Genomic DNA, 15,772 nt, shown 5'->3' on the forward strand with positions numbered 1-15,772 from the left:
AAAATGTGACAAAAAAGTCATAGGTTAGTATGTCGTCAAAAATTGACAAAAATGTCATAGGTTAGTCAGTCAGTCATCATCTACCACTTTATCCTCCACCAGAGGGTCGCGGGGGGTGCTGTGCCAATCTCAGCTACATCGGGCGATAGACGGGGTACACCCTGGACAGTTTGCCAGTCCATCGCAGGGCCACACACAGCTAGAGACAAACAACCATTCACTCTCACACTCACTACTATGGTCAATTTAGAGTGTCCAATTTACCTAATCCCCACATGGCATGTTTTTGGACTGTGGGAGGAAGCCGGAGAACCCGACGAGAACCCACGCACACACGGGGAGAACATGCAAACTCCATGCAGAAAGGCCCTTGTTCCAACTGGGGCTCGAACCAGGGTCTTCTCGCTGCAAGGCGAGAGTGCTAACCACTACATCACCGTGTGGCCTCAGAGGTTAGTATGTGGTCCAAAATGTGACAAAAAAGTCTCTGGGACGAACCCCCTGTTTTGGCAGTTAGCAGATCAACAACCCCACGGTAGTTCCGTTCCAGTAGGTTCAGTTCCACAACTGCGGGGTCGTACCTGTCCAGACTGGCTGTGCCGCTAAAATAAAAAAAAAACAAAAACAAAAAAAAAACCAACACACCCTCAACCCTTGTGTAGTATTACAGAAGCAAACTCCAAACTCCAACCTTACAGACTGAACACAACCCCGCCATCATGGAACCGAATCCATGCACCCTGAACACAACCCTGCCGTTATGGAACCCAATCCGACACCATGAACCTGAGACACAACCCCACAGTTGTGGAACCAAACTTGCCACCTTGTGGACTGAACATCCTTATTAATGGTTGCAGACATACAAGTCCTATTCTTACAGCACAAGTTATAAGTTATTCTTACTGAGCTGTATAACAAAACTGTGTTGGTGTTTTAAGTTCTGCTTTAGGTCTAATGGTTTTAAAAATTGCGAAATTCAATTGATTGTGAAATTTGAACTTTTAACCTCGGAGATATGAGTCATCTTTTATGGACTGAGCCATTTATCCTCTGAGTTTCTCAGTGTTTAAGTTTCTCATCTTGGTCAGAGTTTTTGAAATTCTCAAGAATTTTATAAAAAATGTAACTCACTATCTCAGAAATCACTTTAACCAACTGCTGAGCTTTAGATTGTTGGAGCTGAATATTGGACTTTTAAAATCAACTTCAAAGACTCGAGACTTGGACTTGGACATCTCTGTTTCAATGCAACACTTCAATACTTTCAAATGTTTCTGTTTCCACTCCATAGTTTTTTTATGTGCAACTCAAAAATGTGTGTGTGAACAGCAAATATCAAGAAAAGAACAGTGACACAAACTAACAACAAACACAAACTGGTCCCCTATAATTTACCAAGCTACTGAGAACAAAAGCGACCAAGAAAATATTAAATCATTTTTGAAAAATCGTCTTGACTAATCACTGCAGGTGAAAGGTCACGCATGAATACGTGATCACAGACAAACACCTGCCTCCTCACCGACACTGATAACAGTAAAACATGATACACGCGCGCGCACGTGTATCTCGGCGTTATTTCAGCGTTAAAAGCGCAGTGACAGCTGTGTTTGTGTTGTTGTTTACCCACAGTTGTTGTCCTGTCTTCAGCACAGTCTCTTCTCCCTCCTTTTGCAGAGTCCAGTCTTTGCCGAGCGGAAACACACCACAGCGCGTGCACAGAGCACGAGACAAGCAAACGACGTCTCACTCTGCTCAGGATTTTTTTTCACGCCTCCGCCTCAAACCTCTAAATCTCTTAAATTCAACGATCGATGCAAGGAATAAAATACACTTTCTTCACACGTTTCCTCCGCGTAAAAATGTACCGTTATACCCGAAAAGTGGCGACAATGAGCATCATGTGACGTGTGGTCTGTGGTCACCCGTCTGACCGCTGAGTGAACCATCTCACAACACATACACGATTTTTGAGGAGCGGACAGGTTTAAAGGGGTAACAGCAGAGGGGTGGGATGACGTTTACTGACCTCTGCTGGACCGGATGTGCAACAACCTGGCTTTCTTTCTTTCTTTCTGTACATTTTGAGGATTTTGAAAGACAGTGAGACAACGTTAACTGAATAAAAACTCCTTTGATTTTAAGATTTGTTGTTTTCATATTCACATTTATTGAATTACTGATTTCACCAAAACCCAAACTATATCTGTCCATGGTTCCTATGTAGACTTGTCTGTGGAAAAAAAGTAAAAGTAAGATAAATAGCAATTGGGATTGGTTCTAACGTTACGTTGAACTAACGTTGTTTTTTTAAAATTAAATGTGTGTTTGTATACGTGTATATAATCGCTTAGGATAAAAATTGGCTTTCACAGCCTTTGAATAAGCCCTTTTTTTATGTACTTTACCTGCAGACCTTGCTTTATGGAGACTGTAATGTGTGTCCACTTTTTCCTTTCCTTTTTTCTGTCCTCCACCTCTCCTCTGTCCCCCATTTTTCCTTTCATCCCAACCGGCCGTGGCACATGGCTGCACATTTTTTGAGTCTGTTCCTGCCAGAGATTTCTCTCTGTGCTAAAAGATGGTTTTATTTTTTTTGAAATTGTAAAGATTCTGCCTTACTTTACAAATAAAACTGAACTGAATTTTTTGAAGTGGTTGTTTTCCATACAAATGAAGAATAACATCCTCTTTGGTGCAGGTAAAGGTGTCAACAGTTCCTGGACGCACAAAGCAGAGGACTCACCACTAGATGTCACTAATCCTCACACATTGGACCTTTAAAGTACTTGTCCCCGTCTCTGTCCTCAAGCTCTCGGACTGTTGCCCCATCTTCCCCCATCAGTGACGATATTGTTAACTCAACTATTTTGACAATCAATTAATCGGTTTGAGTGTTTTTTTTGAAGAATTAAAACAAGTTCTCTGATTTTCCAGCTTCTTAAATGTGAATATTTCCTGGTTTCTTTGCTCCATATAACAAAGAAATCAGTCAAACAGATCAGTTTTTGGTTTTTGGACAAAACTAGACATTTGAGAATGTCATCCTTTCTTAAAATCAATTTTATGAAGCAAACGATTACTCAGTCATGAGATTAATCGTTAGCTGCAGCCCTAGAGACCTGCGACGACAATCCTGCACGACAAAAATGAAAAGCGTGGGCCCGCCGCCGTTTAGGCTAAATACATTTTTTATTTTTAAAAACCATACACATTACTCGACAAGTTTCAAATGTAAATCCAATCACGATATCCATTTAAAATGCTCAAGATAAAACAGACATGAAAGTACTGTTATTTCCAAATGTTAAAAGATAAAAAAATAATAATCCATAAAACAGATGGAAAAAAAACAAACAAAAACAAACATTCATTCCCGTTAACAGGAAGAAACTACAGAACAAACTCCTCATGTGGATTCTTCTTCTTCTCTCAGTCTCTCACACGTTGAATGCGAGCCTAGCTGCTATTGTGTCATCTGGAAACAAAAAGTATAATAACAATAAAAGGAAAACAAAGTATTTCCTCAGAGAACGTTGTGATTTAGCATTTTCACCTCCTCCTCCTCCTCCTCAACCTGCTGTGTGCGGCCCTCCAGGTGAAGGTGGCCCCCCGCAGGCTGCAGTAAGAATCTGCAGCCTCCGCTGACGAAACAACGTTATTAAGTCACAAACTAAAAAGAAGCCTGTTTCCCTCTTTCATACCGTTTTGCACCCTGAGATGAAATATTCCAGAACAATACACCTTTTCTTTGTTTTGTTTAGTGGCCAACCCCCCCCACCCCTCCCTTAAATGTTGTGATTGGTGTCAAATCATCCAAAATTGGTTTAGTGCGATGAACGCTATATCATCAGTATTGTCATAAAAATACAAAGGTACATGTTTTTTTAATTATTATTTATCGTGATCTGTATCAAAATCCTTTCCCCTCCCACCTTCAACCCCGCCCACTCCCGCCCAGCCCCACCCCCGAAAAAAAAGGGAACGCTATGAAATAAAGTACCCTGTGCTGACAGATACCAGTGTATGCCTAGTCTTTATTCTTGAAAAAAAAATGCACATGTCCAATTCTTTAGCAGTTCCAGTACATCAGGTGTCAAAAATATCTTACAAACAAATCAAAATGCAGCAACATTTATTCATGATGAAGTCTTTTGGAATTGGGCTGAAGAAAAAAATAAAAATATCTAAGCCAAAGAAAAACTCAGAGGCGTGAGATTACGTTTTTTTTGTTTTTTCCCTAAAAGATTGAATGAAATATGAAAATAATTCACGCTCTTTGAACCAGGACGATATTTATCTAAATACATAAAATCTGAAGGTTTTTTTTTATGGTCTTCTTTTTAAATTAAATACTTTTTCTATGCCTGAGTAAACAAATGTCAGTATTTGTACATTGGCAGGGGGCTGACGTTTGACTTTGAGGACACTAAAAAATAAAGTGAGCAGGAACCATATTTATCAAGCATCCAGAGGCAGGGGGAAATCAAGATTTCTTTTAAGAATGACTATTTGGTTTGACTGTGAGCTGCAAGATATTTTTGTTTTTATAAAATCTGAAGGAATTTTGTGCCCCCCCCCCTAAAAAGGTGACGAAAAGACGGGACCATGCATCATCAAACATAACAGATTCCAAGGCACATCCATGTTTGACGTCTGATTCTAAGATAAACAGCTTTGAATTGCCCTTAATACAGCGCTACTTTCAAAATAAAAGTTGCTTTTAATGCCTTTTTAAGCCTCAACGTGCAGAAATTAAGCTTCTCATACAGCCAACATGTAAAGCGCTTTATTTAGCCATTAGCCTCCGTTACCCCTGACAAAAACTGACACCAACGACGACGACGAAAGAAAGGGAAAACTTTTGACTTGCCGCTGAAAGAAACCGCAGGAGGTTTAATAAACGAGGTTTCCCCCCACGTCCCGACTTCCGAGGTAAGACTTTGTTCCCTAGTCCGACTTTCAGGCGCTTGTTCCGAGATGCTTGCTAAATACGGGCCCTGGCGTTCTGTTTTTTTTTTCTTCAAAAAATCCCTTTTTTCTTTTTTTTTTAACGAGTGAACCTTTCAACATGTGGAAATCCTCGAACACAACATAATGAATGAAGAGAGAATCCAAAAAATTCCAGAAGGTTTTGTGCACATGAAAACTATCCAAGAAATGGAAGTAGTAAATATTTATAGTGATGTTAGTGTACAGAGGCCCTAATTGTCTCCCCACCCGTCCCCTGTCTCCTGTGAGAACACACCTCGCCCAGTGGACCTCTTTTCTATACAAGCCTTAGTGTTTATCAGTTTGGCTAGAGGTTTCTATATTTATCTACAAATATATAACAAATAAAACTTGCAGGCAAAAATAGTTAAGTTTCAATAGAAACACCCTTTTTTTTCCTGAAAATACAGCAGTATCTGAAATAATCCTCTCGTCGATTTGCTTTTTTTTTCTTCTTCTGTCCCTCGGTTCTCTGCGTCATTACATCATCAGGAAGCTCTTTTGCCTACAAACAGAAAAAAAAGAAAAAAAAAAGTATCTACAAACTTTGTAAACAGACCTGCTTTTTTTCCAAAAAACATAAATAACTCAAAATATTAACAGCCAATGGAGCAGAAATACATTTTTGAATGAGCAAAAGGGCCAAAGAGATAAATATACAACACCATTCAGATAAAATAGAAGCTAAAAAGGTTCTTTTCAAATTTCTTACAGACGATCTTCAAGCCAGAGGAGGACGAGCTCCACCTTCTCAATTTAAAATAATAATAATAATAATATTAATAATAATAATAGAATAAGAAAAAAAAAAAAACAGGTCACTTTCAATCCGAGTTTATAATCACCCCCCCGAGTGATGTTTACCGAGAAAAATAAAAGTTATCAAGGAGGGAGGGGTGGAGTCCTTGTGTTGTTGCGGGGTATTACTTAGAACCAAAAAAAAGAAAAGAAGATCAAAGCATCCACACCAAGCCGTACATCCCTCTGAATGTCCGCTGTTCTTAGTCCAGCCCAAGCCAAAGCTCACACGAGGCTCCGCTCCTCCTTCTAGCCCTTCGTCTCCTCTCTGAATGTTCCTTCGTCTTGTCTGAGTGGAGCTCCTTGGTGGTGGTGGTGGGTAGAAAAGTGGTGGTGGCGACGCGTGCAGAGCAGGGAGGGGGTGGGGTCAGATCAAAGGGACGTCTCCAGGCTGTGTAGCGGGCTCGCCGGAGCCGACGGGGTTCCTGATTTGGGGCCCTCCAGGAGAAGGTGGTTGCTGCTCTCCACAGCGTTATTGTTCTGGTTCGGGGAGGGCGAGACCGGCGTGGTGGGGGCGGCGGTGTTGGCGGGCGAGGGTGAGGGTGAGGGCGAGGGCGGCGTGGGCGAGGCGTTGCAGGGGCTTGCGGAGTTGCGCTTGGTGGGAGCGTCGTCTTCCGCGTCCGTGTCGTCTATGAGGGGAATATGGGGCTCGGAGTCCTCTATCCGGAATTCAGGGTGGGTCATGAAGTTGTGGATGGATGTTCGCGACTCGGGCTTCTCCAGCCCCTCATAGAGGGAGATGGAGCTGCGGAATGCATTCACCACCCGGATCTGGGGGGAGAAGGGACAGGGAGCGGGGGAGAAGGGACAGATTTAGTCACATTCAGCGATGATTTAAAGTGGGGTTTTTTGTTTTGTTTTTTTTTTATTTCACACCTGGAACCACAGATCAAAACCAAAGACGCAGGTTGTATGGGGTCAATAAAAGGTGAGTTTTAGGGTCAAATAAGTGAAAGGGTGGGGGGACTCTCAGAGACGCACGTGCAGGTGTGCAGTTATTTCCAGTGGTCAAATTACAACTTATAAAACCAGTTATGTTTTAACTGATTTATTAAATTTAATTAAATTCTGTTAGCCAAAAAAAAAAAAAAAAACATCTGTCAAAAACTCTTTACAGTTTAGATTAAGAAGTGTGAACGGGGGTAGCAGCCAAAAAAATCTTCACTTCCATTTCCTGTTTCTCTAAGTCAGCCTCTGTCCTGCCAAAATATTTATTCTCTGCTACAGAGCGAAAGGGGGACGGGATTTAAACCTGTCCACACACAGGCCGAGTCACGCCATATGCTGTAACGCACATTAACAGTGACTTCAGATCGAGTCGAAGGCGTTGGGTTTGAGTAATGATTGACAGACTGGACTCAAAGTCTGCGAGAATTGCATTCCAAAAAAAAAAAGAAAAAAAAAGTCTGTGTCTGATTTATCAATTTGTAAAAAAGTTTGTCCAAGAGACAAAAATGGATTTTCTTCAACAAGAAAAAAAAAAGGACAGAGGCCGGACACAAGAGCTTACTGTTGTTGGACATGCTTTGGATAGAGAGAGACTAAAAGAGAGAGGTAAAGAGAGAGAGACAGATGAACAGAGAGAGAGAGAGAGAGAGAGAGAAGGAGGAGAGGCGTGGTGGAGTCAAAAACAAACAAAAAAAAAAAGCTGCAGCAGCCAAGCATGTCTACAAGCTGGTATAACATGTCAAAAACAGCACAACGAGAGAAAACTCACAAACGAGACCAGAGACTTTGAACCCATGCAGAGCGCGGCACTACCTTTGTGTTCAATGGTAGTAAACCTTTGAGTATAGCCCATGACACATTTCACAGAATCTAAAGGAGAATATATGTGGGGAGTCAGTTGTATTCAGTCTTTACGGGGTCATTTGTTTGTTGTTGTTGTTTTTTTGGGCAGGTGGACACAATACAAAAATATTTAACACAAAACAGGTCCAAGTGTTTTCACCTAGAAAAGGAGAAAAGTAAAAAAAAAAAAGAACATTAACATTAACACAGGAGATAAACACTGGCCCACACAAGTCAGGTCAGGAAGGAAACCCCTCCATCTGAGACCGAAACATTACTCGACAATAGATTTGCTTGTTAATGTGTCTGGGAAAGTCTCATGTGTTTACACTCAAGCGGGCACAGTCATTTATTCCACTAAGCTGTGTTTTTTTCATGTGACATCTGTTAGACATTTAAAAAATCCAACCACTGCTCAGACTGTGCTCTGCAAAGACCTGGAAGAGAGAGAGAGTGAGTGAGAGGGAGAGAGAGAAAGGAGTCAACACGCGCACACACACATACACACACACACACACACACACACACACACACGCTCACACATTCCATGTAAGGGCATCGGTTGCGACAGGAACCTTTTCGGAAGCGTTGCTGTGAAATGATCTGCATCTCCTTTCCCGACACACACACACACACACACACACACACACACACACACAGAGACAGCAGTGGCACAGTGTGGAGAGCTTCCAAATGTGGGCACAACTTTGCATCTAAAAAAAGAAAAAAAGGCCAACAAACTCTGAATCATATTCTGACGACCCGCTGTCGTCGGGAGCTTTTCCGGAGGAAAGGAGCTGAACATTATTTCACTAGTTCACCACTGACTGACACAGGACATCGACTCGAAGCCGCGCTTTGACTCCGTCTTTATCGTTTTAGAGCCGTGACCATGGGCATATACTCAAAACATTTACCCAACTAGGGACTAGAGAGCTGCGACACATACCCATGGGTGCTACGGGGGGAGGGGGGCGGGGCACAGAGCACAGACGGCGGCAGCTGCAGACAAACCTCACGACTGTTAATCCAGATGAAATTGTTATGTCAAATATTAAACTAGGATAACAGTAAAAAAAAAACTCTTTCTGACAATTTCTGAGACCAAAAGCAGAAGCGGAACAGAAAACATGATGACACAGAGAAAACACCTTCACGCCAGAAGCGACCTGGTTACAGGATACATATATATACAGCAGTGTTATCAAAGCAATATGGAAGATGTTGTTGTTGTTGTATATTTGGTGGTTTCTATTTTTTTTTTTTATGTTTTGGAAGAAAACAGGGGAACATTTTTGGAGGAGCATGAGAGAGTAAAAGTGTCAACGTTAGGTGAGAAGAAGAGTGGAGGAGGAAGATGTTAGAAGAAGAGATAATAATAATAAAAATAAATATGAAATCTCATGCACGAGAGGAGAACACGCACTCACACCCCACAGTGGCAGAAGCGGAGTTGGCGGCAGTGGCAGTAGTGGTAGTAGTAGTAGAAAAGGCTACATGTGTAGGGCTAGAAACATTGGTTACATCGTGCTGTTGTTGGCTGGAGTTGGAGGCCTGCCGCCTGAGAGCCCCCTGAAAGGAAGTTCCACTCTGGAACGCACTGACTACATCCATCTGCAAAGAATCAGACAGCGTGACAGGAGAAAAGCCCAGAGGAAATAAAACACAACACAGCCAGAGGAGAAGAGAAGAGAGAGAAAATAAAAATAAAGAGAAGGCACCAGTAACCACCGAAAAAAAAAAAAATGTCACTTGTAAATTGGATTTCGAGCATTATAGTTAAAGGGTTCAAAGGCACTGATTAGAAGAGGCTCTGACCTCACGTTTGCTCTTTTCCCTGCAGGATCCCTTTCATACTTACAGCTACAGCCACTCCAAATAGATTTATGAATCCAATCCACTTGGTTCTCATCAGTACCTTCAAACTACTTGTGGTTTAGACTCAGACCAAGTCAGAAAATAGGCACAGGAACCTGCTCTAGCTCAGAAGCAGAACAGAATAGTGTAGTTTCAAAGGGGCAAAAGCCATTCTTTAAAAAAAAAAAATAAATTAAAGAAAAAAGAAAGAAAAAAAAAAAGGCCGAAAAAGGAAAGGACAAAAGATAGATTTTGAAAGCTGGAAGAGCGATAGAGTTAAAGGGCTTTATGGCTTTTGATTCCCTTGGTGTTGGATGCGGTGTTGGGTGATACAAAAGGAGGGTCCACGGATTGTTACCTGAGTCTGGATGCGATTGAGGCCTCGGAACCAGAGGATCTGCCCACGGCGAAGCTCCCGCTCAGCGTGGTCGATCTCATCCATGTCCTCCAGCTCCTCCAGCTCCTCGTCCGGGATCTCCTCCTTCTGGGTGCCGTGACCGGCCGTTTTCAAGAATTTTAAGCGGCTGGTGGGTATCGAAGAGATTACCTGGAACATGCAGAGGTTTAAAGTGAGATGATAACGTTATTCTCATCTCTGAGGACAATGTGACACGTTCATTACGACGGCCTGAGACACATTTCTGGATACGTCGTAGACATTCAGTAGCCAGTGACCCAGAAAATTAGCAGCACTGCCAAAAGGAGTTGGTGTGAGACAGAGAGTGTTTGACGTCACCAGGTTTGCTCAGAGTCCTCAAACCCACAGGGAAGTCGCACAATAAATAGACTACATTGTTCGAAGTGAGAGAGACACAGAAAAGGTAGAAAATGACAATGTTATGACTGTGTGACTAATTCACATTGGTTTCACTTAAACCGGCGTCCCTTTACTCTCTTATTTTCATCATAATTAAACAATTGACAGGGGAGAACATTGGTGGAGTGACCAGTAATCCACTGGTGAATTAAACCACTTCACGTTACAACGCTGAGGAATCTCAATAAGCTTCAAATTCTTTCAAGAATCACTTAAAATGTTTTACGTATAAAAAGTGCCATAAAAAATAACTCAAAATTAAAGGAAAACAACAGTAATTTAAAGGTTTGATGGTTATGTAAACAGACATTAAAAACATGAATAAATTAATAAGTATAAGTATAAGAATTAGTAATATTTGAATAAAGTTTGTCCTGTGCATTACACTGAATGAGGTATCCCATTGTTCAAGTCAAGTGTGCGAGTACCAACACCGGGGGGCAGTATTATCCCACATTTAAGGGTGGACATGAGCTGCAGTGTGTCATCTAACCTGTCCCCATAGTAGAGAGCCAAAGCCTAAGAAGGTGCACCACAGCCACTGGTCGACGGACAGAGCCACACAGCTGAATGGCTTCCCTCCAAACTGCACTATGACAATCTAGAAAAGCAGAGAGAAAAGAGGTGGAATTCATTAATCAAGAGAGCAAACGTATAACATTTACAGGATGACTACGCAGAGGTCTCCTTTACCTGAATGATGAAGGTACCGAAGACGATACTGCAGAAGATAAGGTTGTTGAAGATGCCCTCGAAGACGTTCCGTTCGCCGTGAATCTTGCGCGCATTGATCTCGTTGAAGAGCTGCATCATCACAAAGGTATTGAAGACGATAGTGTAGTGCTCGGAGGGCGGGGCGTGGAGGGGCGCGTTCCTGCCGCTGTCGATGTCAAACACTTTCTCACCTGCAGGGACAGTCACAGAGAAGTCGTTAAAAATGAACGAGTAAAAAAATGACTTCCAGAATTAAAAAGACATAAAATTAGTTTTTAATCAATGATTGCACCGTTTTTTTCTGCAATTACTGGCGCTACTTTTTGGTGCATAAATTACCAAAAGGAGGCAATGGCAGCAAACATTTGGTTGGTGCAAGTGTGTCCACAGAATTAATGCAATTTACAAGGTTTCTTGAATGCATCTTGAAGCCACTATGCTACAGATCCAGCAGAAGTGATTTACTTGTGTCATTGAATGCCTCTCGTTCACAGAATGTTGAGCTGTGACATCTGAAGACATCTGTGAACCCTGCAATAATCTTACAAGCTCTTGTGTCATGGAGTTTGTCGTCGTTTGTTTTTATTATTAAGTATTGCCCTTTGATAAGTCTGTGGTGAAGGTTTGGCCGGAGCACAGATGCCCCCCCCCCGCACGTTGCATAATACCCTGATTTTGCTTGAAACACTCATCCCTATCTCAGAACTCAAAGTACAATGCCTGTTGCATCGTCTCACCGGCAAAGAGCAGAGTGAATATGATGATGAGTTGGTACACGCCCTGGCCAAGGATGTTCTTCATCATAGTGCGGGAGATTAGAGGCTTGTTGCGGCCATATGGCTTCCTTAGCAGCAGAGATTCTGTGGGGGGCTCCGTGGCCAGAGCCAGAGAGGCAAAGGTGTCCATGATGAGGTTGACCCACAACATCTGTACTGCCTTCAGTGGAGAGTCCTGGTGGTGGGGAAGAAGCCAAATTAGGTAACATTTTGACACTAAAACTAAACATATAAACAAATGTTAGCTTCCCTTCATTGGATCACAATTCATTTTAAGATTTCAATAATAACTCATGTCCAGGTTTTCCCCCCAAAATAACTTTCCGATCTCCTCTCACCATCATCAGGTCCTCATTTAAAATCCTTAAACCATCCCCTTTTCAGTCCCTACTCTTTGGTTCAACCTGTACAAGGAGATCTTTTCTTGATGGATTGTTTTGCTTATTTCACATCACATGTTTATGTAAAATCACATTAAGTTACTTTGTTTTCTGTGAAATACTTTGGAGCCTTGTTTTGAAAAGTGCCATAAAACTGATGAAAATGTAGAAAACATTCTTTTTGTCAGCTGCTGCATCAGTGAGCACATGTTCATAAGCTGTGGGTAACATTAGCATTAAACTAATGATTTAACACTATGCCTGAGACTAATCCTGAAAAAGATCCTGAGAGAGAAACGACAGCCTTTTAATTACAAATGAGACTCGCGGTTAAAGGAGAGTATTGTTTTAGAGGTTTAAAGTTGTTAAGGCCGAGATAGACATTGAATATTTAACACAAATCTTCAGTTCTTCGGCGGAGACACTTAAATTGCTCCATTAAGCTGCAGAACACAGCTCATGTCGATTAAAACAGACATGGTATTAAAAAATCATTAAGGAATTTCACAGGTACTTATAATTGCTAATGCACGAGGAAATTAAATGAATATGGCTCATTAGAATTAAAACACAGGAAAACGACAGTTCCAAGGTGCACAGCATGGATTTCAATATTTCCAAATCCCTTTCTGCTAACCTGTGTGATGCAGGCTCCGGTGAATGCTACGATGACGGCCACCACGTTGACAGTTAGCTGAAACTGGAGGAACTTGGAGATGCTATCGTAGACATTGCGTCCCCACATGACGGCTCGCACAATGCTGGAGAAGTTGTCGTCGGTCAGAATGATGTCAGACGCCTCCTTGGCTACATCGGTGCCAGCAATACCCTGGAGAGCAGAGAGGATGTTGACCAGTCTGCATTTATTTTCACAACATATGAATGCGTCTATGTGACCGGTATTGCGTCAGAATTGATTGTTTGTTGCCTGGTTACCATTGATTACAGCTGGGAGACTAGGGTTGTCATAATACTTGAATTTCAAACTCCCAGTACACAAGAAAGTACTCAATACCATTTTCGATACGCTTATTTTGTTAAGAATAAAACAAAACAAGAAATATCAAAACTGTGTTTTTATGCACTGGTTCTTTCCTCCCTTTGTTTCTCCCACCTCTTCTCTATCCCCTATTCTACTTTCACCCCAACCGGGCGAGGCAGATGGTTGCAAATGTTTGAGAAGACTTGATTGGACTATTGAGCACATTGTAACATTTTGTTAAGAAAGGTGTGATATACATAAAATAAATAAAGAAACTGCACAATTTTGAAGTTATCTGAATTAGTGCAAAAGAATAAAACTTCATTTCCAGTGACTTATGCATTGTTGCTGATCAATGTCAGTTATGTGATTCAAAGAGACATAACTCTTCAAATCTGTTAAATGACAGTGTGTGTTAACATTAAAAAAGATGCATCAAGTGTATCAAGTATCTGTATATCAATTTTAGACTCACCATGGCAAAGCCAACATCAGCTTTCTTCAAGGCAGGACCATCATTGGTACCATCTCCTGTCACTGCCACTACTTGTCTCCGTTCCAATACTGTGCTATCTATAATACCTGTTATGGTGAAAGAAGAACATTTAAATTCAAAGATCACACAAAACGAGTGAGAACAAAAAAAAAGTAAGAGAAAAGCGCAACAACCTTTCACTAAGGTGTGTTTGTCGGTGGGTGACGAGCGAGCCAGTACTCGTAGTTTGGGCCAGATCTTGTCAATGCGTTCTTGCTCGATCTAGAAACACGAGACAAAACCTAATAGAATCCCAACAGTGCATCTGCAACAGACTCTGAGGAACAGTATTTGTGCTGTGGCCCACCTCTCCTTTCTCGTTGCGTATCCTTCGGTTGAAATCTTTGCCCTCCAGGCAGAGGAAGTCGTCTCCGGGCAGTAGGATGCCACACTTGGTAGCAATAGCTCGAGCCGTGTTAATGTTGTCCCCAGTCACCATTCGCACTGTGATGCCAGCACGCTGGCATTTCCTGATGGCTTCTGGGACCTGAAGGAAGACGGAAACACAATTAAGGAGGAAATGCATGTTGTTTTGACTCCAGCACTGGGGATTTAAAAATTTGGGATCAGGTAAGCTACACGTTGGACTTAATACACAAAAAAGAAATGATTTTTCATGTTGTGGAGTAACATCAAACTCTGAGATTGCACTCTGACAAACATTTACAAAATAACTGCGTGGTTAAAACCTTTTTTAAACATCATTCACTTTGTTGTCAGCAAACAAACCGGAAAATCATCACTGATGATTCACATCTCTGTCATACATTTGTTTTGTAGTCCAGCTGAGGAAGTAGCTGCACTGGTTCAGCATTTAATGCTCACACAAATGCAGAGATACCTCTCAAGTTTAAAATAGCAGATGCTTTTACTCAGAAAAGTCCAGTGAAGCCACTAACCCATTAGCTTGCCAGCGATGCTCCTTCAGAAGTGCTTCATAGACTATTTCTTTTTAAACCCTTTAGCCCCATGCTGGATTTATGAGAGCTACAGCAAACCATCCCAGCAGCTTTTCGAAAATCTATAATCCAACATCAACAACCACCACTTTATGTTGTGATCAGTCAGCTGTGCAGTAGCGAAAGAGGGCTTGGGTTTGTATCTTGATCGGGGGCTTTCATACCGGTACGACCACACATGGTTCCCAAACCAAATTTTGGCACACGGTTTGGAAAAACGCGTTTGCCAGTGAAAGCACTGGACGGGAAGAAGGAGGAAGTACAGCATACCGGTAAAAATGGCAATGGAAACGAAGACATCCAGCAGAGATTCAATATTTTGGCAATTTTGGTGTCCACTGACTTGGCTCTTTGGTCCCTTTAACTGATGGGAAAGCGGTTTGCTGAGAGCACCAAGATTCCAAACAGAACTAGAGCCTGAGCAGGAACCGTGCTGGTGGTTGACGGTGTGAAAGCTTTTTGAGTGCAACACAATGTCTTCTATTGGAGGCTTGTAATCTGAACCACCCCCCCCCCACCTCCATCATGAATGGTTATTCCAAAACACACAAACTAAAAGTCTCTCTTTCCAAATCTAACAGAAACTAACCTCAGGTCTCACAGGGTCTTCAATGCCAACCACGCAGAGGCAAGTCAGTCCGGTAAGGATGTCGTTTTCATTGTCCCAGTCAGGCTCACCCTCCGAAACCGGGAAATCTCTGTATGCAAGGCAGATTGTCCTCAGACCTTCCGAGGCCATGGGCTCAATCACTTTCTTTACCATGTCATCTCTGTCCCGTGGGCGAAACACCTTGGACTCCCCATTTGCTGTTAGGATTTTATAGCACCTGGTAAGGGAAAAAGAGGATATATTAATATAGAAAGGTATATGTACATGTGTATACACACAGGAGTCAGAGGGTGGAAGTGTAGGAGGGTGTGTTTTCCACTGGGAGAGAGGCATGGAGACACTGAAATGGAAAAAGGCAAAGGAAGAAAGTGACGTAGAATAAGCAGCATTTGAATGGCAGGTTGCAGACATAAGAAGTCACACTAAGCCCAGTGGGTTAAAAAGGAGCCTGCTTGGTTAAGAGGCTTACAGAGTCGTTACCGGCTCATTTTCTCAGCTGCCGTTTTTAAGTTGCAAAATAAGGGGCTTGGGTGGGATGCACTTGAACTTCTTAGCTGC

General features: G+C 42.1%; 1 protein-coding gene across 4 annotated transcripts in view; it reads right to left on the reverse strand.

Moving 5' to 3' along the window:
• Positions 1–4,020: 4,020 nt before the first annotated feature.
• The window catches only part of atp2b1a (ATPase plasma membrane Ca2+ transporting 1a), a 36,597-nt gene continuing 24,845 nt past the window's right edge, over positions 4,021–15,772 (reverse strand). For 3 of the 4 annotated variants that reach the window (XM_044021981.1, XM_044021980.1, XM_044021979.1), the window contains exons 12-22: positions 15,194–15,431; positions 13,953–14,132; positions 13,780–13,867; positions 13,586–13,692; positions 12,766–12,957; positions 11,710–11,923; positions 10,952–11,163; positions 10,752–10,859; positions 9,800–9,988; positions 9,109–9,198; positions 4,021–6,564 (exon numbers count right to left, since the gene is read on the reverse strand). In XM_044021981.1, the coding sequence (XP_043877916.1) occupies positions 6,166–6,564; positions 9,109–9,198; positions 9,800–9,988; positions 10,752–10,859; positions 10,952–11,163; positions 11,710–11,923; positions 12,766–12,957; positions 13,586–13,692; positions 13,780–13,867; positions 13,953–14,132; positions 15,194–15,431 (2,017 nt within the window). In that variant the 3' untranslated portion in view covers positions 4,021–6,165. The remainder of the gene's footprint in view (positions 6,565–9,108; positions 9,199–9,799; positions 9,989–10,751; positions 10,860–10,951; positions 11,164–11,709; positions 11,924–12,765; positions 12,958–13,585; positions 13,693–13,779; positions 13,868–13,952; positions 14,133–15,193; positions 15,432–15,772) is intronic. The other variant, XM_044021982.1, reaches the window with a different exon arrangement.

Source organism: Solea senegalensis, linkage group LG3 (assembly GCF_019176455.1).
Source record: "Solea senegalensis isolate Sse05_10M linkage group LG3, IFAPA_SoseM_1, whole genome shotgun sequence".
Lineage (NCBI taxonomy): Eukaryota > Metazoa > Chordata > Actinopteri > Pleuronectiformes > Soleidae > Solea > Solea senegalensis.